The sequence below is a fragment of the Triticum aestivum genome, chromosome 2B, assembly GCF_018294505.1.
Source record: "Triticum aestivum cultivar Chinese Spring chromosome 2B, IWGSC CS RefSeq v2.1, whole genome shotgun sequence".
NCBI lineage: Eukaryota > Viridiplantae > Streptophyta > Magnoliopsida > Poales > Poaceae > Triticum > Triticum aestivum.
The window spans coordinates 49,491,065-49,518,240 of record NC_057798.1 but is presented as its reverse complement, the minus strand read 5'-3'; the positions used below and the strand labels follow the sequence as shown (position 1 = coordinate 49,518,240).

The 27,176-nt window shown below is 47.1% G+C and overlaps 1 protein-coding gene across 1 annotated transcript; it reads left to right on the top strand.

Moving 5' to 3' along the window:
• The first annotated feature begins 6,143 nt into the window (after positions 1–6,143).
• On the top strand, positions 6,144–7,527 carry LOC123040337 (putative disease resistance RPP13-like protein 3). The gene has a single exon (XM_044463212.1). The coding sequence runs from the start codon at positions 6,324–6,326 to the stop codon at positions 7,458–7,460; it is 1,137 nt and encodes a 378-aa protein (XP_044319147.1). The 5' UTR covers positions 6,144–6,323; the 3' UTR covers positions 7,461–7,527.
• The last annotated feature ends 19,649 nt before the right edge of the window (positions 7,528–27,176 follow it).

Genomic DNA, 27,176 nt, shown 5'->3' with positions numbered 1-27,176 from the left:
TAGGGTTCCACCCTACATCACATAGTGGAGGAAAAATGAAAGACTTTTGTGGACTTATGGAGTTTGATCTTCAATCACTCGAGAAAAACTCATTATAGCATCCTCATCTCCTTTTGATAGTATCGACATGCCTAAGAACTGGATGTGATCTTGGATCACTCAAAATGACAATGGTGAATCCTTGAGCTTGACTAACACTTGTCATCATGTTGATTTGTGGGGGTCACCTTCCATTTCCTTTGTTGCAAACTTTCCTGAAATAATCTTGTAGCAGGCATTAGTTTCTTGAGATATGTTCAAATTAGTCACCAAAATTTACCTTGGGGAATGGATGAACATTCGATCGCCCAAAGAGTTAGATGCGCCTTCAATTATCCTTGTTGTATAAGGGGTTTTCTGCCTATTTAACACACATGTATGTATTTACGCTATGACTATGAGAAAAGACATTCTCCGATGCATGGTATATACTATGCATGTATCAGCCACTGGTTATCATTGACATTTGGATCCATGAATACATCTGGTCGTTGTGTTGCTTAGTTAACCTCAGTTTATGACCCCTTGTTCTATTAATTTATGTCATATCAATCAGTCACTATTTCTTCTGACAACTTGTCCCCGTAGTTATTACCTGCAATATCTCTCCTCTCACTCACAAAAGTAGAGAGAGTAGTACTACACTCACTCAGTTTTTTTTTCATATGATTCTAAAAGTTAAGCTTATTTTATCTTTTGAACCGTAAGTTTGATTTATGATACATTTGCATATTTATATTCCTTGTGAAGAGAACACTGAAATAAGATCACGCTTGAATATATTCTCACAAATTATAAAATTCAAATATGAAACGTGGAGAGACCTTACGAAACTGTAAAAAACACTACTGTATGTCGTTGAGTTTTCTATAGATCAATTTTCTGTAGGTCTTGTTTAAAATATCTCGTCGGTATAAACACATTTGCCCAAATAGAATATAACACAAACTTTTATTTGAGAAGATATCAAGCATCTAAATCATTAAATAGAAAGAGAAAATATATTTCTGGGATAGAGTTGCAACGAGGGGGGAGGCATTCAAATGGAAGGACACTATTTAAAAAAGGCTGACACACACAAACTAACAATGTGACAGAAAGGTGGAGAAAAATGAGACGTACAGCAGGTTAGTACTTGTGATTTCTTTAGGACCCTAAAATAATTAAGCGGCAGATCAATGCACGGTATATACCGTGCATGGTAGAAAATGCACTCTGCTATGACTATGGCCTATTGTAAATACAAGCTGCATATTTCCTCACTCTTAACAACTTTAAAACACAGTGATAATAGAACTGATATAATTCGTTGTGCATTAGCAGCTTTGGTATGAACCAGATCCATACCAGAGTGTGCTCTCAGGTTGTAGGGGTGGAAGGAGGGGTGGTGTGGTCGCGGGCGCTGGGGTGCCGGGGCGCCATAGTTGCGTGCGCGCGCGCGATAGAGAGGTTTAGGGTTAGGTCTCCCGGCTCCCTAAGGAAGCCGAGCAAATATGATTTCTTCTTACTTGGTTAGATTGATACATCTCCTCTCCTTATATAGAGAGGTTTACTTGACTTCCAAGCAAGCAACCCTTATCTCTTATTAACCCTAAGACTAAGGGGCTATACCGCCAGTCCAGGCCCATTAGGCCATTAAGTACTCTAACACTACACCCCACCTGGACATGCAGCTTGTCCTCGAGCTGCAACCTAACCAACTGATAACCATGACTCGACGCAACACAAACCTAACACCTAAAAACAAGCATTTTACATCTTGGCTTGTTTTATTACTCTCAACCTGAAATTGACCGGGACACTTTATTTTGGACCCATCAACATAAAGTGGACACCATCCGCATGTCGGACGTGCACGTGTACAGCCACCTGGATCCCATGGACATCATCTGGACAAAAGGAGTGCATGTGTATGGTCACCTAGAAGTGGTCGCAAGAGCGACCAGCAGAGGCGCCCTCGCGGCGGCCGGCAGCGGAATGCAGTGGTGCTACGCGGTGCGCTCCTGTCGGTGACACCATGCCTTCTCCCCGCCGGGCGGATGTTGGTCTGCACCGCACAGAGAAGAGTGGAGGGCTTTCGATGGAGAATGACAAGGAGGGGTGCGCCTCCCCAACCGCCAATGTTGCAGGCGTTGAGGTCGCTGCCCGCGGGGAAAACAGCATGCCCGCCGCCCATGGGGGAAACCGCATGCCCAAGATCCCCGACGCAGCGGACGAGATCGAGGTCCTTTGCGAAGCGAAGCGCAACTTGGAGGAGCTGCAGCTGCAGACCACGCATCTCCCCCACACGCCGATGCGCTAGGAGGCCGCGAGCAGCAGCCTGCAGCCTCACCGCCTCCGACACATGACGGGTAGCGATCCAAGTCGTAAGCGGTGACAGCGACGGCGGGAACTTGATCTGCTAGATGGGGACGCCCTGGGATGGCGACGACGCAGATGGGAACAAGGTCGTCACAGTCCCGTCGTAGGGCATCCCATACTGGTATGAGATGACCGGCGCCGTGGTCGTGGCTGAGGGCGGCGGCGGCAGGGGTAGCCATTGTTGGTGTGGCGGAGGAGGAGGTGGCTACTGGGGATGCGACTGGGGTGCATAGGGCCCGACGAGGAAGGCCCTGATGCCTGCCACGGCCTGCCGTAATTCCAGGATTGCGGCTGTCATCTGCTCCGGGGTGAGGACGAGGGCGGACGGCGCCGGGGCAGAGGGTGCAATCGCCCCTGAGGACGCCAGCACACCCACTGCCGGCGCACCTGCTGTGTGGGGCAGCAGTGTCGACGAAGACGCTGGTGGCCGCGGGTGGGAAGAACTCGGTGGAGGGCTGGACATGATTGAACCCGGGAAAGTTGATACCAAATTGGTATGAACCAGATCCATACCAGAGCATCCTCTCAGGTTGTAGGGGTGGAAGGAGGGATGACGAGAGCAGCGGCGGCTAGGGTTAGGTCTCTCGGCTTCCTAAGGAAGCCGAGCAAATATGATTGCTTCTTGCTTGATTAGATTGATACATTTTCTCTTCTTATATAGAGAGGTTTACTTGATTCCCAAGCAGGCGACTTTTATCTCTAATTAACCCTAAGAGTAACGGGTTATACCGCCGGCCCAGACCCATTAGGCCATTACGTACTCTAACAAGCTTACTATGAACTAAATTGCTAAAGTACTGGAATGTGCAGTATAGGCCACACTCACTCTATTAACTAGATGACACCCCGCGCGTTGCTGCGGGAATTCATAGTAGTAATGTACAGGATGAATGTTTATGTGTAATAGCAACCGTAACATGTGAATATTTTAACTACATAAAGTTTATTACGTTTCTATGAATAACTCATCGTTCAATTGTAAAAATAGTAACATGTAGGAGAACTATGCATTGTATTTGTGGATTGTGCCTCTTTTGTAAAATGTCTGGAGATGCATCATTCTATTTCTTATGCAATCTATTACAACCGGGTGAGCATATGGTTGGGGTTCTTTCATAGTATTCTCAACTTTGCAATTTCACTTAGCGAACAACTTTTAGTAGAGGTATCTCGTGGTTATGACTTCATTGTTAATGCTTTGATCAGGTGCAAAAACTTGCTTGGAAGTCAAAGAGTGTACATCATATTGAGAATCCTGGACAAAGAGACTACTTGCAGTCATATATGTCAAGCATATTTCAGATCTGAAATGTAGTAAGTAGCAATAGCTAACTTAATATTCTAGGAAGAAGAGTAAAATTGTTGCGTTCTGAAATTATGTCAGAGAGTAGAGACATTTCTTGAGTACTTGATAGGAACTCAAGCAGACTTGAATAAATGGCGTTCAGATAACTTTGTATACAACAGAACAGGCCATTGCTAAATTATCAAAACTCAAAGCATGGAGGGTCGGCAGTATAAGCATCGATCGTCGATGGCCTTGCCTGATTTGCATAATTACGTGGGGTACACACATATGAAATAATTGCAGTAATGAAAACTCACATATAGAAAAGACATCTGCCCTGCACCCAAATTGATGCGAGAGATTTCAAGTAAGGCCAGTAAGTAGTGTACACGCTTACATCAGCTGTGATTCAGTAAAGTAGTGTTGGCACTTGAGAGTGTCAATCCATAGAGGTGTCTTCCTGAGGGTGAGCCTGCATCTTCACACGCAACAGCAGCAGCCACTGAGGGCTGGTTCGTACTGTGTGAACGCCAATTGAGGCAAACAGAACATAATATCCTCCACCTCCATCAACATTAGCTTGAACGCTGAACTGCAAATTTGCAGATTAAAATTTGGGAAAGTTCCCAGGCAGGTCGCTCTCTTCCCTGCCGAAATTTTGTGAGTATTCACAGGCAAGTCGTTCTCTTCCCTACCGAAAAGAGTTCCAGCTTGGGAATCTTGGAGGAACTAACCTTCCCAGCTGCGCCGGAACGGAGACAGTAGAGGGGAGGATGAAATTCAAGTCAACGCCATAGGCGACGACGACCGAGCCGGAGGAGCCCATCGGCAATGGGACCGCAGGCAAGAGAATCCAGGGGAGCCCCCGGAGGCAAGGCCGACAGGCAGTCGTGCCGAAGCCTAACAGTCGTCGGAGGTGAGGCGGATCAGTGGTCGTGCTGGAGCAAGTAGTCAGAGGCGATGCCGATTTGCGTTCCTGCCCGAGCAGGAGAGTCACCGGATGCAAGTTGGAGGATATTCGAAGCGAGAGGAGCGCCCTCCTGCAGAGATCGCCGCCACAACCTTATGAAAAGGATTGGTTTTCATTTTTCTCAATGAAGAGAGGGCTCGATTGGATACTTGAGAGAGACGGTCGAGATCACTTCAGTTATATGGAGCACAGGGCCCAGGTGAGAGACGAAGGGGCCTATGGATAGTGGATGGACGATGGAATGTGGAAAGGCCCTCTGTTCGTCTTCGACTTACAGTTCGTGCCGTGCAGCATGGTTGAAATTACTAATGGAAGGTTACAGAGAGGAGGAAAACATTTGTATATGTGGGACCTATTGGATGACGTGGATAGGCTGCATGTTTAGATAAATAGGTTAGTGGGGAGGAATCTCTTAGGTATATAGGATGTGGATATTTTTGTTAGATATCGTTCGTACTTATGAATTGATGGTGAGTTCACATGCCAAATAAACAAAATGTACTTCTACCTACATGTGGGACTAGCAGCCTTTCAAGAGACATAAATAAACAAATACTATAATTTTTACTCACCACTCAGATCTAACCCAAATAAACAAATACACACTACCCTAATTGAGAGAATAACACTCCTGTAAAAAACACAAGTACAAAATGCAAGTGTGTGACTCTTAACTCTAAATCGTAATCTTGATTTTAGTTTCTCTTTCCATCCAGTTCTTGCAGTTCCACATCTGATCCTGTCCTTGTTGGTTTTAGAACGTAGCTCGATTCACCCAGATGCAGCACATGTACGTGCAAAGCTAGCTCCAAACAAGCACACAAGCAGCTTGATTGTGCGTGTCTTGCCGTATGTATACTCGAACTAGAGGCTAGCCTCAACTTGGCAGAGTCTCGTGGCGACTCGCATAACTTGCGAACGGAAAAAACAGATCAGAGATTTTTGGTTAGTCACATACTCACATGGGCGCGTCGCTCCTTGCCTTTATTTATTGCTTCGATGATCTAGTTTACAACATGGGGTTACATAGTACTCCCTCTGTAAACTAATATAAGAGCGTTTAGATTACTAAAGTAGTAATCTAAACACTCTTATATTAGTTTACGGAGGGAGTATAAATTGCAGCTAAACTAGTCAATATCTATCCTACTCGGTGATTGCCTCCAAGCCCACCGGACAAGGACTAGATGTCGTGGTTAATTCCCACAGTCCTCATATCCAATCCATGAATCTTTTACCCGCAACTTGCTCATGCCTATTCTCCTACATATAAAGTCCAAAATGTCATCTGACTTATAAATCTCGCAATGGACCAACTATGGCCTCTTAAGATTCTCCAGCGACTGCGTCATAATATTAACTGTATTTTTCTCTCTTTTTAATTGCGAATCACGCAATAGCCCCAAGACACCATAATCTTTTGACGATCTCCTAAGCTGCTGGTCTAATTTCTCATCTTTTTTATGGGATGACTTGGTAGCACCACATGGGAGTGTATGATTTCTGCTGATAGTATGGCATTTTTATTTCTCTTTGAAGCACACTAATTCTTGCGCAAAATAAAAGGCACTAACACAAACCGTCTCTGTCTGCAGATTGCAAGCTATATTCTGATGTGCCCTTTTTGAGCTGTGAAATTCTGTGGATTAACTACCACAGAGAATAATGGCAGAGGGTGTGATTCTTTTAGCCGTGACGAAGATTGGCATTGCTTTGGGAAATGAAGTGATAAATAAAGCTGGTCCGCTGTTCAGAAACGTCAAAGCACAGGTAGCAGAACTCCAAGGTGGAATGAGCCGTATAAGTTGCGAGCTTAGGCTGATGCATGAGTTTCTTTGTACAATGGATGTACGCAATCGGAAGGACCAGGCATATGGAGTTTGGATGGAGGAAGTGCGGAAAGTAGCACACCGGATTGAGGACATAGTAGATGAGTATCTACACCTGGTAGGGAAGAGACATGAAATTGGATGGAGGTTTTATCTCATGAAAGGATTCAAGCAACCAGAAGATTTGCTTTCTCTAACCCAGATAGTCTCCCAGATAAAGGAAGCAGAGACCAGTCTTGTGCACCTATTCAAAGCAAGAGAACGATGGGTTCCAATGGCAAACAACGGCCCTGCTGATAACTCTGCCTATATTGTTGAGAGGTCCCAACATCTTGCAAGCACTTCTCGTTCTATCAGTGAAGATCTTGTGGGGGTCGAGGAAAACAGAAAGAAACTACAGAAGTGGCTAGGGGATCATGTGAAGGAACGCTCTATAGTAGTACTGTATGGCATGGGAGGCCTTGGCAAAACTGCTCTAGCTGCAAATGTGTATAATGAGAAGAGAGAAAAGTATGACTGCCATGCATGGGTGTCTGTCTCACAAACATATTCTCCAATAGAGCTCTTGAGGAAACTATTTAAGGAACTTCACCGTGATGGGGAAACTGCTCCTTCCGAGATCACTACAATGGACTTGATCAATATAAAAGGTAAACTCAGCAAGTTTCTAGAGCAGAAGAGATACCTGATTGTGCTGGACGATGTCTGGAAACAAGAAGCATTCAGTGATTTGTTAGGAGAACTTGCCCCAAATACTAAAGGAAGCAGAATAGTCATTACGACGCGCAATGACGATATAGCTCGGCTGGCGTCCAAAGGACGTGCACTAAAAAGTGAATGCTTGCCAGATGACAAGGCATGGTTACTCTTCCGTAGGAAAGCTTTTCGGAGGGAGGAAGATTATGAATGCCCTACAGAGCTGAAGGGCTACTCAGAGCAGATAGTGGCCAAGTGTAAGGGCTACTCAGAGTAGAATGTGTACGATAAAGAATGTTTTTAAAAAATCTTATTTTCTAAAATGTTACACGTGTATATAAAAAATGGCCCTGGTGGATACAAAAATGTGCAATATGTATAGGAAAAGTAGACATCAAAAATAAAAGTTGCAAAAAATGTTAGTCAAGTGTTTAGACAATTCTAAACATGTATATAATAAATGTTTGTAGTGTATAGGAAAAATATAGAAATGTGTATGAAAAAGTAGACGTCAAAAACATAAGTATGTTGGAAAAAACATTAATCATGTATTTATTAAAAATGGGCAGAATAAAAAATTATTACATAACAAATGTCCAGCAAGTATTCAAAATAGTGTTCATAACATGTTTTTCAAGAAACATGTACATCGTGTATTGGAGAAATGTAGAACGTGTATCAGGAAAATGTTTTATGTGTACATTGTGCACTAAAAAAATAGATATGTGTTTGAAGGAATAGAAAAATGATGAAAAACGACAAAGAAACATGAAGAAAGCAAAGGAAAACTAGAAAGAATCCAAAGAAAATCAAAGTATTATGAAAAAAACCGAGGGAAGAAAGAAAATAAGACAGAAAAAAATGAGAAAACAAGAAACTGGAGAAAGCCCAGTGCAGAAAAGAAAAGGAAACAAAGAAAATGGAAGGAAACCAAGGGAAAAAACAACTAAACTGAAGGAAAATGGAAAAGAAAGGAAAAAACAGGAAAGAAACAAAGAAAAGAAAAAAAGACCCAGTAAAAACTGATAGAGAAATGAAGAAAATGGTTAAAATAATAAAACCGGAGAAAAAAGAAAAGAAAAAGAAAACTATTGTAGAAATAGAGAAAACCAAAAGAAAAAAAGATAGAAACAAAGTGAACTAGCAAAGCGAATGCATCGAACGTAGTGAGAGCAGTAGCTGCGAGCGAACGAACGGGTCGGACTAGTACTGTAGCATGCAGGGAAAAGCTTCAGTGAGACGGTAGATACTCTCATTATAAACGAAACGTAGTTCTTGCGCATAATATTGACATGTGGACTGTCCGTCATATTCCGTTTCAATAGATTAATTTACTATTGTACTTGTCCATGAGTTTTTTTGTTACTAATATTTACCAATAAAATCCACGCGCTATCTGTTAAAATACCCCATAGTTGTGGTTTTTTGTTGTAACAACCATACCTTTTGTCTTGATGTGATTTCTAACATTTCAAAAATAGAGGTTCGTCTCCTGGTTTCATTTCAGAAAAGGTTCACAACTGCACATACAAAGGACTGTGTTAGCGAAGCCATCGCATATCTGTAAGCGAGTCAGTCATTTAGAGCATTTGTAGTTGGGCGAACGGACTGGTCACTGACCGGTCATGAAATCCCGATCCGGACGGGCTCAATATGTCCGGACTGATCAGTATCCCTTATATTCAGTCCACGCTGCCTCATTCTGATCCCAAATATATTCATCTCCATCTGCATCTCAGAGCAAACCTAGCCACTCCACTCCACTAGACTTCCTCTGAAAGCTCCCTTTCGACGATCTCCGACATTCTTCGGTATGGCAGATAGCAAGATTCTACTCCGACAACTCTTGATCCATCGACTGGGGCCATGGCCGTCCGCGTGGCCCTCCGCCGCTCTTGGGAGGAGTGCGCGCGACCGAGGTCAGATTCGATCCGGTAGAAATCCATTACGTGGCCGCAAGTGGCGCTCGAATCCGCCGGAGCTGGAGGCTCGAGTTTGGTCTGCTGCCCATCTTCGGTGCAGAGGCGTATGAGTGTTATAGGGATCGGTGCGCTCGCCGCGCGAAACAGAGAGCGCGGGAGGACGACCCCCGCCGCACTGCCTCGGGCGAGGAAGTTGTTTGTGTCCACATCCTCAAACGGTAGAGGAGAAACACGTGCACCCTGGCCGAGATTAAAACCGAGTGGTGTGTGTCATGGTCGGGACAGCCCCCCCCCCCCCCCCCCCCCACCCAAGAGGAGAAGGAGGAACTGTGACGGATCGGACAACTTCGACGATGTGCGGATCCGAGTTGATCCATTTTGCGCTTCGAGCACTACTTCCGTGACAAAGACGCCAAGAACGTCAGCAAGGGCAATGCAAGGTAGACGTAGATCATATTTATCCATAGCTTAATAGTATGTACGTACAAATGCCAAGTGTTGGTACATGTATTGATGTAGTTGCCGGACACTGTGTGTGGGATCGTAGAGCTAGTTTACTACGCACATGGTTGTATGAATTTGGAGTTTGCTAAGGGAGGGTTTTGCGCCGCCATGGGCGATTTCCCGATCTCGGCCTAGTCTAAGCAGATTCATCCTTCAGTCTACGTCAATATGTCAACCTCCGGATCCAGGAGGGAGTCTAAGTTGTCTACGTTTGATCCCGTAAGGAAGGAGGGCTCAAGGATGAACGCGTCCAGCAAGGAAGGGGGCGGCAGGGCCGGCCTTAAAAACAGATCCTCGCGTCCAAGGAGGTCAGATCAGGTTTCGTCCTACGTCAATCCGATCTTCGAGCCGACGGGTTCCTCTCAGAACCAAGCGCAGCTTCTGTCGATGTCGTCTGCTGGCGATGGGGGTGATCAAGGGGGGACCGGTGAGGGCCCTGCCCACCCGAAGTCGTCCGGCGGCGGCGCGATCGTGTTTGTGCAGGACCAGAGGAACCAGCTCTTGGCAGTACCCGAGGAGATTGGTAACTCCAGCAATTGGGACGAGAGAGAAAGCACGGGGATGGACGGACCGGCGGTCAGCCGGTCAGGGTGGACGGCGATGTGGACTTGGATGATGACGTGGTGGTCGAGGAGGAGCCTGCCGTGGAGCCGAGGGCGGCGCCGCCGCGCTGGAGGTTACTTGGCCGCTACGTCAACCAAGGGCGGCCAAACGTTGATGACATGACAGAGCACTTCAGCGACGTTTGGAAGGTTAGGTCGGGCCTGAACATTGCTCGGATCAAGAACAATTGGTATGCAGTGACTTTTTTCTCTGAAGGAGACTACAATTTTGTGGCTCGTGGGGGTCCATGGATATACAAAGGGAATGCTCTTCTTGTTGGGCAGTTTAAGGGAGGCGATCAGCCCTCTGAAGCTGAGTTGAATGAAGTTCCAGTTTGGGTGCGTGTGTACAATGTGCCTTGGGATAAACAGACAGTGGATTATGGGAACTTCCTGGGCGGCTTGCTTGGCAAGGTTCTGGAGGTAGATGCGGTGGTGGATGCAAGCAGAGTTCGTGAGTTTCTACGAGTTAGGGTCGAGCTGCCTTTGAGCCGCCGTCTACAGACGAGAATTACCATTGGCCGAGCCCCAACCAAACAGTTGGTGTATCCACTAAGGTATGAGAGGGTTCCTCACTACTGTTTCTGGTGTGGATTCATCGGACACGACGACAACCAGTGCGAGAAGAAGAGGCTGGGTGTTCCCTCTCGTGCTTATGATGAAGGCTTAAGGTGCTCTCCTTATAGGAAATATGAAAACAGATCAGCTTTTGTCGCCCCGGGTACACAGCCGGCTGCGCGTCGTGGACTCAACTTCTCAAGTAATGCTCCATCAGAGGTACTGGGACAGCCAAGGGACAGTCGGCGGAATAGGCGTAATCAACCACAGCAGCAGGATCGGGATATTCCGGCTCGGGTAGATGCGAGAGATGGTTTTGAGGACCGGGAGCGCACTGGTGCACCGGTAGTTGATGCGGAACTGTCATCACGAGTTCTAGCCATGAATATGAAACAACCTCAGCAAACCGGGGAGACCAGCAACAGGAGAGCCACCCGTGCAACTTCTGAACCTCCATCCTTTGTGTTCCTGGGAGGCAAGGTCGAGGCACCTATACCGTATGCTGTCCGGGCCCCGGCGTCCACCGCAAGTTTCAGTAGCAATGTTCACAGCTCACAGATGATTCCGGCCGTACGCAACTTGAATAACTTGAGTAATAACACCGGATTCTCATCTGAGGACTCTGACCAACACATGCAAGAGTGTGACTCGGTTTTGGGGAAGAGGCTCTCCAGGGTCACGTGCACTAGAGGGGCTGTTGATGCTCAGGGAGGTGCGATCATACTGCACAGCAAGGAGGGTGAGGGTAACATTCAGAAAAAAGGGAAGCTTGTAGACAGTGAACAGAACCAGCTCGAGGAAGATGGAAGGGACCTTGTGCACAGCATGGAGGGCATGGAGGCAGCCGGTCTTGGGGCCACCGGTAAACTGACGGGGCAGGCGGTGCCGCCCCGTCAGGAGCAATGAATTGGATAAGCTGGAACTGTCGGGGGGCGGGGAACTCCACGACAGTTCGCGATCTCGCGTCGCTTGTTAGGACGCATTCCTCGAGTCTCGTTTTTCTTTGTGAAACTAGGCAAAATAAAGAGAAGATGTATCGTTTAAGAAATAGGCTAGGTCTTTCTGGTTTTGAAGCAGTCAATTGTAATGGTCGTAGTGGTGGTCTAGCTTTATTTTGGCCCTTAGATCCAGACTTCCAGTACTGGAGAACAATAATACCACAACCTAGCTCCCGCGACGCTAGCAGCGACTCCAACGCCGCCGCCGCGGCTGCGGCTGCGGCTTAGCTCGCCCCCCGTCCCCTTCCGCTGACCATGGCCTCCTCTCCCACCGCCAATCACCCCCCCCCCCCCCCCCCCCGCTGATCCCTCCCCAGCCACCAACCCCCCCAGCCCTCCCCTCCGTCCTAGCTCCTCTCCCGATCCAGATCCAGAGCCCCTGGCTGCCGATGTTGAGGACGAAGACGGGGTCTCTCCTGCACGCTCAAGCTGCCGCCACCTCCCTCCGTTCAAGCTGCCGCCACCTCCCTCCGCCTCCGCGGATTGCCATGGGATCCTCCCTCCGCTCAAGCTGCCGCCACCTCCAGATCGGCTCCCCCCGAATTTCACGCCGCTAGTCGTGACTGATGCATCGCTGGCATCTATAGAGAAGGGGTGGGTGGAGGTCGGGGGCCAGCATCGCCGGAGGTTGGAGAAGCTTCCGCCCCGCAAGAAGGAGACCGACCGCGCCCTCGCCTTCAAGCGGAGAGCATATGGGCTCTGTTTCTGGTGCTTGGCGGATGACCACTTCGTCGCCGACTGTCGTGGGCCTGTCACCTACCTGGGCTGCGGCCGTTCTGGGCATCGCGAGCGTGGCTTCCCGGACCGCCTCCTTGCCAGCCACGGTCATCTCCGCAGCGCCCTGTTGCCGCCGGCTGCTCCCCGCCTCCCCAAGCACCCGCCCCCAGCTCCTTCACCGAGGTTGCAGAAGTGCTCGTGGGCCTCTATTGTTGCCACTTCGACTGGGCTCGTTCAAGGGTCACCTTGTAGCAGCCCCGACGAGTCGACCTTGGCTGCTGATTTGGGGTTGTTGAAGCCCCTCTTTGCAGCTCAGACCGAGGCGCTACGCAACGAATTGCAGGCTCTGGTTATCGCTCGTGTGGAGGAGATCGTTCAACCCCTCCGTGACATGGCTGTTGCTCTGCAGGGTTGGGCGGCCCAGATCTCGGGCCTCTTGGAGCGGCTGGAGGTTTTCAGTGGCAAAGTGGTTGATTTGCCGGCCTTCAATCAGTCTCCTGAGGAGCGAGCTGGTTTGTAAAGGGTCAATAGTGAAGCAAATTAGTGCCGGTTTGTAAAAAAACCGGCACTAATGTGATCAATAGTGCCGGTTCGTGGCTGCGATCAATAGTACCGGTTCGTGTTGAGCCTTTATTACCGGTTCGTGCCACGAACCGGTACTAAAGGGGTAGTGGCAGGCTGGTGTCAGGCCGGGTCCCCACGAGCCCCTTTAGTACCGGTTTGTGTTACCAACCGGTACTAAAGGTCTAACCTATAGTACCGGTTTGTGCCACGAACCGGTACTAAAAGGGACAAGCCTTTAGTACCGGTTCGTGCCACGAACCGGTACTAAAGGGGCCAATTTTCGAACTCTACCCCCCCCTGTGTATCGCCATTTCAGTTTTGAAAAAATCAAAAGAAAATGATAAAAACTTCAAAAAATAAAATCCTTCGAGAGGTAGTTATATTACTATATCTACTAGTTAGGAAAATTTGAAAACTTAAATTTGGACATGTTTTGCAAAAAGTGTAGGGAAAATGTAAAACGGCTATAACTTTTGCATACGATGTCGGAAAAAAACGTATAATATATCAAAAAATTCAGCACGAAAATCCGCATCCGATGGAGACAGCCTATTTGGAATTTTTTAGAATCCTCAAATTCGAAAAGGAAAAAAAGATATGGTCAAATTTCAGTTTTTTAAAAAAAAATTGGTTAAATTTGGCCAAACTACTTATTCAAGAAGTATTAATGTTACTACATAATTATTCAAGAATATTAGTGTTACTAAATAATTATTTCAATTTTTTGAATTTTGGTCAAACTATGGTCAAACTATGGTCAAACTTATTCAAGAAATATTAGCGTTACTAAATAATTACTGTTTTTTTAGAATAATAGTTTCAAACTCAAACGGTGAAATGTGTGACTTCATGCTCAAGCTAAACTCCCGAGGGTTAATAGGATTGACATCTTACTATTGTCAGGAAAACTACAAGTGCAGACTCGGAAACAAAGGAGAATAGAACCCGAAAGTTAAGCGTGCTTGGGCTGGAGTAGTGAGAGGGATGGGTGACCGGTCGGGAAGTTAGATGATTTTGGAATGAGTGATCCACACTTGAGCAGTTAAGAGAGGTGATTAGAGACTAAATCATCAAATAATTCAGAAAAATCAAAAATCAAAAAAAAAACAATTTTTTTCCCAAAAAATTCAAAAAAAAAACCTTAACTTTCGGGTCCCCCATACTAGGGCGTGAGCTCACGCCACGTGGTGGCACTTTAGCGCCGGTTCGTGCCGAACCGGTACTAAAGGGGGGGGGGCTTTAGTGCCCACACTTTAGTGCCGGTTCCATAACCGGCACTAAAGGCCCTTACAAACCGATTTTAAAGCTCCGTTTTCTACTAGTGGAGAGGGAGGGATTTTGGGGAACAGTGGGGGATTTTCTTCCTTGGAGCCATTGGGTGTGCCTCCTCCCTGGTGCGAGCATGAGGAGCCGGCGCCCTCTGTTGTCGCCGATGATGTTCTTCCTGCTATGGATGTAGCTCTACACGAGATGGTATGTCAAGGTGAGGAGGAGCAAGCTAAGGTTGCTGAGAAAGTCACATCAAGCAATGATTTGGAGCATTTTGAGGAGGCCTTACCTGATGGTTTGGTTGGAGAGGTGCCTCCCTTTGTCTCCTCTTTGGTGACGTTTGCTTCAGGGGGCATTACCAATATGGTGTCCTCTGGGTCCAAGGAGCCACTTGGCGATGTTGGTGTGCCATCAACCACCTTGTTGGATGAGTTTCTAAGCGGCTTCAGTTGCGCAGCGCCGCGGTCCTTGCTCGAAGAACCGATTCATGTGCGGATTGACGGGGCATCTACTTGTTTCGAGAGGCGTAGTGGACGTTTGGAGAAGAAGAACAGGAGCTGCAACATCCCTACTGCCAAGCGCGCTGAATATAGGTTGGCGGAGGCTTATGGGGAACTCCCGAAGGGGATGGCATCTAAGAAAGGCTCCGAGGAGGATGTGCAAGAGAAGATGAACTCTTATCTTCGGATGTACAAGAAACCGCCTACGTCGACTGCGATCCAGGCAATTCGTGCATTGGTGGAGGCCAATGGTTGATCTCATGTTTCAAAAGGGTAGGTGCGATTTCACTTCTAGTTGCAGGCCTGTTCTTGAGGTTGCAGTGGTTGTCTTGGTCGGGTATGCTGTGTTGACGGTGGTCTTGGGCCTCGGCACCCTTGTAGCTGGCTCGGACGACGTACCTTGAGTGCTAGGCCGGTGTGTGTGGTCTTCGCCGGTTTCTCTTAATTAACCGATGCATGTATGGTTTTTGGATCCGGTTTTCCTTATTAACCGGACCAACTCTCTTCTTCCATATGCAAATGCGGGAGCTCCCCGCCCTCTGACGAGGTTTCGTCAAAAAAGAGTCTATGTACGTAGACGTTCAGGAAGCAAATGAAAGAATGATCGATGTGTACCTGCGTGTCTCGCCTGATGCATCGCTTTGGAGGGCGACTTTCGTGTACGGCGAACCACGTGTGGAGAATCGGCATCTCATGTGGAACAAAATCAGAAGCTTGCACGCACAGAATACACTGCCATGGATCCTTATTGGTGATTTCAACGAAGCCATGTGGGGCTTTGAGCACCAGTCAGAGACACCTCGAACACCCGGCCAGATGTTAAATTTTCGTGATACTTTGGAGTCTTGTGCACTTACTGATCTTGGTTTTTCAGGTCATCCCTTTACATACGATAATAGAAGAAGTGGACGTGCAAATGTCCAGGTCCGACTTGATAGAGCTGTTGCCTCGAATGAGTGGAGGGACATGTTCGGCCGCGCATCTGTGACACACCTAGTCTCGCCAGCGTCGGACCACTGTCCTCTCCTCCTCAGGTGCGATCTGGATGAGGAGCAGAGACCAAAAAGCAGTCGGAGATATGAGCTAATGTGGGAAAGATCTCCGGCGTTGGAAGCCATAATTGCCAACTCCTGGACAAGCAAAGGTACGAAACGGAACCTAGGTGATGTTCGGGAGGCCCTCGCATCAGTAATGAATGACTTGCATGTTTGGAGTAATAAAACATTCGGCAATGTTACGAGAGAACTGGAGAAATCACGGTCACGACTGGAGGAGCTCACTCATATGAACGCCGACCGGCGGGAGATAAGAGCAGAAATGGATAAAATGAATGAATTACTATATAGAGAGGAGATGTTGTGGCTTCAGAGATCGAGAATTCAGTGGCTAAAGGAGGGCGACCGGAATACTCAAATGTTTCATCGTAAGGCAGTGTGGAGAGCTAGGAAAAATAGAATAAAAAGTCTAACAGATGAGCAGGGTGTGGTACACACCGAACAACATATGATGCTACAGCTCGGTAATACTTATTTCCAGAATTTATTTTCAGCTAACCCTCTGCTTGATCCTGGAGATGTGTTACAGCTCATTCAACCCAAGGTATCCAGTGCAATGAATGACAAATTATGCAGAGAGTTCACGGACGAGGAGATTTCCAATGCTATGTTCCAAATAGGGCCGTTGAAAGCGCCCGGACCCGATGGTTTTCCAGCTAGATTTTTTCAGCGACATTGGGCGGTGTTCAAGATTGAGATTACAGCTGCTGTTAAGTTGTTTTTTGATAAGGGGTGATGCCTGAAGGAGTGAACACCACCACCATTGTACTAATCCCTAAGGTTGACACCCCAACTCGGCTCACAGATTTCAGACCGATTAGCCTCTGTAATGTGATTTATAAGGTCATTGCCAAGTGCCTAGTGAACAGGCTACGACCTATGCTGGATGAGCTTGTATCCCCGGTGCAGAGCGCCTTTGTACCAGGGAGGCTAATCACCGACAACGCTTTAATTTCCTTTGAGTGTTTTCATGCAATAAAATAGGAAAAGGATCCAGAGCGGAGTTTTTGTGCGTACAAGTTGGACTTATCGAAGGCATATGACAGAGTGGACTGGGTGTTCTTGGAGCGAATGATGCAATAGTTGGGTTTCTCTCATCGGTGGGTGTCGTGGATAATGGAGTGTGTCACCTCGGTGAGATATAATGTGAAAATCAATGGAGCCCTCTCGGATTCGTTTGCGCCGTCCTGTGGGTTACGACAGGGAGACCCCATCTCGCCTTTCCTATTCCTTTTTGTCGCTGATGGTTTGGATGCTTTACTGAAACAGGAGATTGAAGCTACCCGTATCTCGCCGCTGCATGTTTGCCCTCAAGCCCCGGGCATCTCCCACCTCTTATTCGCGGACGACACACTTTTGTTCTTCCGAGCTAATGCAGTGGAGGCTGCTCATGTGAGGGCCGTTCTTGAGAGGTATGCAGCAGCGACCGGCCAGATTGTAAACCCGAACAAGTGTTCCATTATGTTTGGGCCAAGCTGTTCGGAGGTGAACAAACAGGAGGTGATGCACACTTTGGAGGTTGTCAATGCGAGCTTTGAAGAGAAGTACCTTGGTTTTCCTACTCCAAATGGCCGGTTATCTAAAGGGAAATTGAAGAGCGTTCAACAGCAACTTACCAAGAGAATAATCCAATGGGGGGAGCTCATGTCTCAGGCGGGAAGAGAGGTCCTTATAAAGGCCGTAGCACAAGCCCTTCCGACGTTCCTTATGAGCATTTTCAAGTTCCCAAGAAGCACATGCGATGACCTTGCACGCATGATCCGTAGCTACTGGTGGGGCGCATACAGAGGGAAGAGGAAGACGCACTGGAAGGCTTGGGATCACTTGCTGCGGCCAAAAGCTGCTGGTGGGATGGGTTTCAAGGATTTTAGGATGTTCAATCAAGCCTTGTTGGCAAGGCAAGCTTGGAGATTGCTGGTCAACCCTGAGAGTCTCTGTGCAAGAGTCTTGAAAGCACGTTACTATCCCAATGGACGGCTAGAGGACACGGTTTTCTCCACAAATGCATCACAAACTTGGCAGTCCATCGTCCATGGGTTGGAGCTTTTGAAACAAGGCCTGATTTGGCGTATTGGTAATGGCAGATCGGTTCGTATTTGGAGGGACCCTTGGATCCCTCACCCCACTGGTCGCCCTCCAATATCGCAACAAGGTAGATATAGACTGCGAAGGGTCAGCGAATTACTTGATGAAACGGGTGCATGGCGGTCAGACTTACTGCAGCAGTACTTTTTGCCTGTTGACGTCCATCATATCATGAATATAAAGGCCTCTCCACGGCTAGGCTATGACTTTATTGCATGGGGGGCTGAACGTACTAGTATATTCACCGTACGTAGTGCGTACCGGCTGGCACTCGAGGACAAGTTGCGTCCCTCTTCAGTCGCGGCGAGCGGGGCACCGGATGGGCGACGTGCCGTCTGGGCATTTTTATGGAGGTGCCCTGCTCCTCCAAAGGTGTGTGTCTTTGGTTGGCGTGTGGCTACGAATGCTCTCGCAACTTGGGCAAATAAATTTGCACGCCAGATGGAGCTTACTGACGTGTGCCCTCTCTGTGGTCTCGAGCGCGAGGACACGTTTCATGTGTTTTGCAGGTGCCCAAGAGCTGTTGATCTGTGGCAAGCCATGGCGCAAGTTTGGCGGATACCTGATGTTAAATCAATCCGCAATACAGGACCGGAGTGGTTCCTGAATCTCATCGCGGAGTGTGACGAGGGTGACCGCCTCAGAGTCCTCATGCTTATGTGGAGATGCTGGCACGTGCGTAACGAGATCCAACATGACAAGGCACCGCCACCCATGGAGGTGTCCCGACGGTTCCTTCAAAGCTACGTCACCTCACTGTTGGGGATCCAACAATACCCGGCCGGGACTGGGACAAAGGAAAGATGGTCACTCAACTAGAGGGAGCGGAGCAGCCAATATCGCATGTGGACGTAAGCTGGAAGTCTCAGCGCAAGTGGAGCCCGCCTCCGGAAGGTTGGGCGAAGCTCAACGTGGATGGGTCATTCTCACACGAGGATGGAAGCGCCGGTGCAGGCATGATCTTGCGCGGGCATGACGGTGCCATCATTTTATCTGCATGCCGTTCGCTTCGGTCATGCCCGGACCCATTGCACGCTGAGTTGGCCGGGTGCACGGAGGGACTCGGCCTAGCTTTGCAGTGGACAGAGTTGCCGATTATCCTGGAGTGTGACAGTATGCAGGCCGTGCAGATGATCAAGGCAAAAGGACCGGATCATTCCCAGCATGCGATGGTGGTCTCAGAAGTAAAGAGTCTTATGGGTACAAGGGAGTGTTGTGTTACTCACATCTCTAGAGAGCAAAATAATGTTAGTCATGTGTTAGCAAACTTCGGTCGAACGGAGAACCGTACTGTGGTCTGGCTCCGCTCTGGACCTGCTAATGTCCCTAGTCTGTGTAGGGATGAATTCGTGTGCTCTTGAGTAATACAATCCTTTTACCCCCGCAAAAAAAAGAATTTGGAGTTTGCTAAATGAGATATCCGGCTGTGAAGATATCCGGCTGTGAAAATAAAAATACTAGGGGTGGGTGACCACTGCCCACGGAAATAGAGGTGGGATTAACTATATGCACTAATAGAAAAGGGGGCAATGGTCCAGGCCGGGTCAGCCCATTAGTCTCGGTTCAGTCCAGAACCGGGACCAATGGTGGCATTGGACCCGGTTCGTGAGCCCCGGGGGCCGGCCGGGCCACGTGGGCCATTGGTCCTGGTTCGTCTGGACCTTTTGTTCCCGGTTGGTGGGACGAACTGGGACCATTGGGCCTCGCTCCTGGCCCACTACCATTGGTCCCGGTTGGTGGCTTGACACGGGACCAAAGGCTGCCCTTTAGTCCCGGTTCATGCCACCAACCAGGACTAATGAGGTGCCTATATATACCCCCTCGCATAAGAGCAGAGCACACTGCTCTGTTTTTTCTGGCCGCCGAGGGGGAGAGGGCTTGGTGGTGCTCTAGCTCACCTCCTATGCACACAAGGTGTTTGATGGAATGCCCGAGCCACACTACTTAAGCTTTCTCCTTTCCAAGCTCGACATCCAAGCTCCATTTTCCTCAATATTTGTTTAAGTTTAGCGGTCCATCACGCCCCGTCCCCGTCTTCACCGCCGTCGATCACCCGCGCCGATCTCATCGCCGACACCACCGTGGTGAGCCTCTTGTTCTTATCTTCTTTCTGAAAGGAAAAATATTCTTACTTGTATGTTTAGATAGATACTTGTATTATTTTCTTACTTTTATTATTGCATCTTATATAGTGCGATGGTTTTGGTATCCGCCCCCGTCGGTCCTCGTCCTGTCTATGATTCGGATGTGGTATATATTATCTTTTCATAACTATTTGGTTCATTTATTGTTTATGACAATTATGCCGACCAATGTGACATAGATTTTATTTATCTAGGAGGTTGTTGAACCGGAAATTCCAACCGACCCTATTGTCGAGAGGTTAAATTTAGTTGAAGAAGAAAACAATTTCTTGAAGGAAAAAATAAGAAAAATTGAGGAGGAAAAGATGATATTGGAGTTGCATGTTGCGGATGTCGTCGATGATCGCAAGATCAAGATGGATGCAATGCGCTTGAAGATTAGAAAGATTAGAAAATATGCCATTCATACCGAGGCTTGGTATCATTATGCCGTTGGATCAGTTGTTACCTTGGTTGCGATTATGATCGCATTTGTTTTCGCATTGAAATGTTTTACATAGTTTCAATGTATGGTTTAATTAATTTAGATGCTTTGCAGAGCTTCATGTTGTTAGATGAGAACTATGTATGTACTTTGGTTTTAATGTGATGATGAACTTCTATTAATTTGGTCACTTAATTATCTATTCATGATGTTCTATAATGATTTTTGACACACTTAATTATATATAATGCACGAAGATGAACCGGCAATGGATGTACGGTGACAGACGCAGCTCAGAGTACATTAAGGGCGTGCATGATTTTCTCGAAGTGGCTGAGGCAAACAAGCAGAATGGTTTTATGTGTTGTCCATGCCCTATATGTGGGAATACGAAGTCTTACTCTGACCGGAAAATCCTTCACACCCACCTGCTTTACAAGGGTTTCATGCCACACTATAATGTTTGGATGAGGCATGGAGAAATAGGGGTTATGATGGAAGACGGTGAAGAAGAAGAGTACGATGACAACTATGTGCCCCCTAAATACGGTGATGCTACTGAAGATCAAGAGGAACCAGACGATGTGCACGATGATGCTGCAACGGGCGAAGCTGTTGAAGATCAAGAGGAACTAGACGATGTGCCCGATGATGATGATCTCCGCCGGGTCATTGTCGATGCAAGGACGCAATGCGAAAGTCAAAAGGAGAAGCTGAAGTTCAATCGCACGTTAGAGGATCACAAAAAAGGGTTGTACCCAATTGCGAAGATGACAACACAAAGCTCGGTACCATACTGGAATTGTTGCAGTGGAAGGCAGAGAATGTTGTGTCTGACAAAGGATTTGAGAAGCTACTGAAAATATTGAAGAAGAAGCTTCCAAAGGATAACGAATTGCCCAACAGTACATACGCAGCAAAGAAGGTCGTACGCCCTCTAGGATTGGAGGTGCAGAAGATACATGCATGCCCTAATGACTGCATCCTCTACCGCGGTGCATACAAGGATCTGAATGCATGTCCGGTATACGGTGCATTATGGTATAAGATCAGACGAGATAACCCTGGTGATGTTGACGGTGAGCCCCCTAGGAAGAGGGTTCCTACGAAGGTGATGTGGTATGCTCCTATAATACCACGGTTGAAACGTCTATTCAGAAACGAAGAGCATGCCAAGTTGATGCGATGCCACAGTGAGGACCGTAAGAAAGACGGGAAGTTGAGAGCACCCGCTGACGGGTCGCAGTGGAGAAAAATCGAGAGAAAGTACTGGGATGAGTTTGCAAGTGACCCAAGGAACGTATGGTTTTCTTTAAGCGCGGATGGCATTAATCCTTTCGGGGAGCAGAGCAGCAATCACAACACCTGGCCTGTGACTCTATGTATGTATAACCTTCCTCCTTGGATGTGCATGAAGCGGAAGTTCATTATGATGCCAGTTCTCATCCAAGGCCCTAAGCAACCCGACAACGATATTGATGTGTACCTAAGGCCATTAGTTGAAGAACTTTTACAGCTGTGGAATGGAAACGGTGTACGTACGTGGGATGAGCACAAACAGGAGGAATTTGACCTAAAGGCGTTGCTGTTCGTGACCATCAACGATTGGCCCGCTCTCAGTAACCTTTCAGGATAGACAAACAAGGGATACCACGCATGCATGCACTATTTACTTGACACTGATAGTATATACCTGGGAAGCTGCAGGAAGAATGTGTACCTGGGCCATCATCGATTTCTTTCGACCAACCATCAATGTCGAAAGAAAAGCAAGCATTTCAAAGGCGAGGCAGATCACCGGAAGAAGCCCGCCATGCGTACCGGTGATCACGTACTTTCTATGGTCAATGATTTACACGTAATCTTTGGAAAGGGTCCCGGTGCACTAGCTGTTCCGAATGACGCTGAGGGACACGCACCCATGTGGAAGAAGAAATCTATATTTTGGGACCTACCCTACTGGAAAGACCTAGAGGTCCGCTCTTCAATCGACGCGATGCACGTGACGAAGAACCTTTGTGTGAACCTGCTAGGCTTCTTGGGTGTGTATGGAAAGACAAAAGATACACCTGAGGCACGGGAGGACCTGCAAAGTTTGCATGAAAAAGACGGCATGCCTCCGAAGCAGTATGAAGGTCCTGCCAGCTATGCTCTTACGAAAGAAGAGAAAGAAATCTTCTTTGAATGCCTACTCAGTATGAAGGTCCCGACTGGATTCTCATCGAATATAAAGGAAATAATAAATATGCCAGAGAAAAAGTTCTAGAACTTAAAGTCTCATGACTGCCACGTGATTATGATGCAACTGCTTCCGGTTGCATTGAGGGGGCTTCTACCGGAAAACATTCGATTAGCCATTGTGAAGCTATCTACATTCCTCAATGCAATCTCTCAGAAGGTGATCGATCGAGAAATTGTACCAAGGCTAAGGAGTGATGTGGCGCAATGTCTTGTCAGTTTCGAGCTGGTGTTCCCACCATCCTTCTTCAATATCATGACGCACGTCCTAGTTCATCTAGTCGACGAGATTGTCATTCTGGGGCCCGTATTTCTACACAATATGTTCCCCTTTGAGAGGTTCATGGGAGTCCTAAAGAAATATGTCCGTAACCGCGCTAGGCCAGAAGGAAGCATCTCCATGGGCCATCAAACAGAGGATGTCATCGGGTTTTGTGTTGACTTCATTCCTGGCCTTAAGAAGACAGGTCTCCCTAAATCGCAGTTGAGGGGAGACTGACTGGAAAAGGCACGCTTGGAAGGGACTCAATAATATGCAGGGACGGATATTCTTGGTCTCAAGCACACTACATAGTTCTACAGAACTCTACCTTGGTGACCCCGTATGTTGATGAACACAAGAACAGTCTGCGTTCCAAACACCCGGAGCAGTGCGACAACTAGATTACATGTGAACACATCAGGACTTTCAGCAGTTGGTTGGAAACACGTCTCAGAGGTGACAACACTGTTTGTGATGAGCTGTACTTGTTGTCCAGGGGACCATCTTCGACTGTTACGATTTGGAAAGGATGCGAGATAAATGGGAATACATTTTACACGATTGACCAAGATCAAAAGAGCACCAACCAAAACAGCGGTGTCCGCTTTGATGCAACAACCTAGAGGGGAAAGTACACATATTATGGTTACATAGTGGACATATGGGAACTTGACTACGGACATGATTTTAAGGTCCCTTTGTTTAAGTGCAAATGGGTCAATCTGTCAGGAGGCGGGGTACAGGTAGACCCACAGTACGGAATGACAACAGTGGATCTGAAAAATCTTGGGTACACTGACGAACCGTTCGTCCTAGCCAATGATGTGGCACAGGTTATCTATGTGAAGGACATGTCTACCAGACCGAGAAAAAGAAAAGATAAAGAAGTGAATACATCATACGATGAGCCAAAGCGCCACATAGTTCTTTCAGGAAAAAGGGACATCATGGGAGTGGAGGGCAAGACAGACATGTCTGAAGATTATGAAAAGTTTCATGAAATTCCTCCCTTCAAAGTCAAGGCTGACCCCAGCATCCTGATAAACGATGAAGATTATCCATGGTTACGGCGCAATAAGAAAATGACACAAGCGAAGAAAAAGTGAAGACTTTCTCCTGCAACTATTATGATGATACCATGCCAACTTTGTAAGAGACGAGTATGATACCATTGTCCGTTTTGTACATGCACATGCTATGTGGGTGAAATTATGATACCATGCCAACTTTCAACTTTTTCAGAGTTCATTTGAAATGCTTTAATGTCTTATGGTTCGGCCCTCGTAATACCATTAATCCCGGTTCGCTCCTTGTCAACTATGTTCTCACCAAGAACACTCTCAAGAGGGCAGCCACGTGGGTCATTGGTCCTGGTTCGTCTGGACCTTTTGGTCCTGGTTCCACGCATGAACCGGGCCCAATGCGCCTCGCCCCTGGCCCATGACCATTAGTCCCGGTTTGTGCCACAAACCGGGACTAAAGGGTTGGTCCTCGTTGCGCTCAGAGTTTAATCCCACCTCGCCAACCGAAGGCGCTCACACCGGTTTATAAGCTCATCCCTCTCTGCCTTGTTGAGCTCCTCTCAAAGTGAAAATAGATGCCCCTATATAGGGAATTTGACCTAAATTCATAGTGAATTTCTCTGAAATTCATAGAAATTTATTATGAATTTAGGTTGAATTTTCTGTATAGGCGCATCTATGTTCATTTTTTTAGTAAAGTTAATCACAAACTTGTGATTCACACAAATTTCAAAGAATTCAAATTTAACTATTCAAATTTGAAACTAATGGCACTAACAGAAAATTTATAATTTTGCTGACCTAAAAGCAAAAAGAATTAAAATAAAGCAAAAAACAAAAGAAAATAAATAATGCAGAAAACAAACAAAAACTGGAAACAAAATAAAAATAGCAACAATAAGTATTTTGTTGTAAGTAGAAACAAAATAAAATAAATAAAGCAACAAAGAAAACAAAAAAACAAAAAAAGTGTTTTCAAATTTGAAATCTAATGGCACTAACAAAAAGTTTATAATTTTTCTAAAACTAAAAGCAAAAAGAATTAAAAAATAAAGCAAAAAACAAAAGAAAATAAATAATGCAGAAAACAAAACAAAAAACTGGAAAAAAATAAAAATAGCAACAATAAGTAAAGAAAACAAAAAAACAAAAAAGTGCCTCCTACTGGGCCCCCACGGCCTGAATACGACTAGAAACCCTACCATCGGCCAGGATTCAGGCCCGCCGAAGGCCCAGCAGGCCCACAGGCAAAGCAGTGTCAGATTAGGCCCATAGGCCTGCAGTTCAGAGGAGTTCGAGAGAGAGGAGGCAGCAGTGCTTATAAACAGGTGCGGGGGCGCTCTCAACTAGCAAGGTGGGACTAAACTCCCACCACCACGCCGCTGTGCAAGGCCATTGGTCCCGGTTGGTGCCACGAACCGGGACCAATGCCACCCTTTGGTCCCGGTTCATGGCACCAACCGGGACCAATGCCCCCCCTTTAGTCCCGGTTCGTGCCACCAACCGGGACCAAAGGCCGCCGCTTCCCGCCCTTTGGGCTGCTGAAAAGAGGCCTTTGGTCCCGGTTGGTGGCACCAACCGGGACTAAAGGGGGCATTGGGCCCGGTTGGTGCCACGAACCGGGACCAATGCTCGTGGTATATAAGTAGCACTTAGCAATTTTGCAGAGTTCATCACCACAGTTGCCCCCCGACGACGCCGAGCACATCGTCGCCGCCAGGCTACCCCGACGCCGCCCACCGCCCCCGCCGTCGCCGTCGCCGTCGCCCGCGCCCGTTGTCATCGCCGCCCACGCCCTCACCCGACGCTGTCGCCGCACGCCGTCCCAGCCCCGACACGCGCCGCCCCTGCCCGGCCGCGCACCGCCCCTGCCCGGCCGCGCGCCGCTCCTGCCCCGACGCCGTCGCCGCGCCACTCCCCGCGCCCCTGCTCGCCCCGACGCCACTCGCCGCGCGCTCCTCCCTCTATGAGCACCGCGCCTCTGCGGCCCCGTTGTCGCCGTGCTATTTTTTTAGTTATACATGCTATTTTTTATATGTTTTTAGATTCATATATGTATGTATGTATTCTTTAGATATATGTATTTTTTTATGTTTGTTCATATATGTATGCATGTGTTTTTTACATGTTTTTTGTATGTATGTATGTATTTTTTCAATTGTAATGATGTTTTAAAGTATACATATATGCAAAAGTTAGATTTTTAGAAAAGTTTTATCTATATATGTTCTCTGATTTAGTACATTTTAGGTTAGTTTAATTTTTAGAAAAAATTTATATATCTAGCTAGGAAAGGAAGAAGAAGAAGAAAAATGAGAGGAAAAAGAAAAATAAAAAGAGCAAGAAAGGAGAAGAAGAGGGGAGGAAGAAGAGGAGAAATAAATAAGAAGAGGAAAAAGGAAGAAAAAGAAGAGGAGAAGAAGAAAGGAATAGAGGAGAAGAAGAGAAAATAGAATATTTTTTATTTTTTCTTCTTCTCCTCTATTCCTTTCTTCTTCTCCTCTTTTTTTTCTTCTTTTTTTCTTCGATCTTCTCTTCTATTCCTTTCTTCTTCTCCTCTTTTTATTTCTTCTTTTGTCTTCTTATTTTTTATCGGGTATGTCGTTGTCCATATACCCCCTTCCGATAACTTCAACACGAGGAGGGGGGTCGATATACCCCCTCCCCTATAACATTATTTTCCCATGTATGTATGTCGTCGTTGTCGATATAACCCCTCCCGGATAACTTTGACATGAGGGACGGTCGATATATATACTCCCTCTCGACCGTGATAACTTATACCACGGCAACATCCCCCTCGGCCCTCTCGCTCGACCAAAACTCTCGAGGACACCCAAACCCTAGAGAAAAAACGATGTTGGTCTCCTACCCCCTCCCGCCGCGCCCCTACCCGACAAACTCTCTCGAGGCCACCCAAATTTACCAAGTTAAAAGAGCGTTGTCGTCGAGGCCACCCCAAACCCTTGAAGCGTTATGTCGAGGCCACCCCAAACCCTAGAGAAGCAGCGTCGAGGCCACTAACTAATATGATTCCTTACTGCGATTAGCTAGCTAGTTCTATGTTTGCCACTAATATATCCATATCTGTCATGTTTGAATAATAATTGCCATGTTGTAAATATTTGT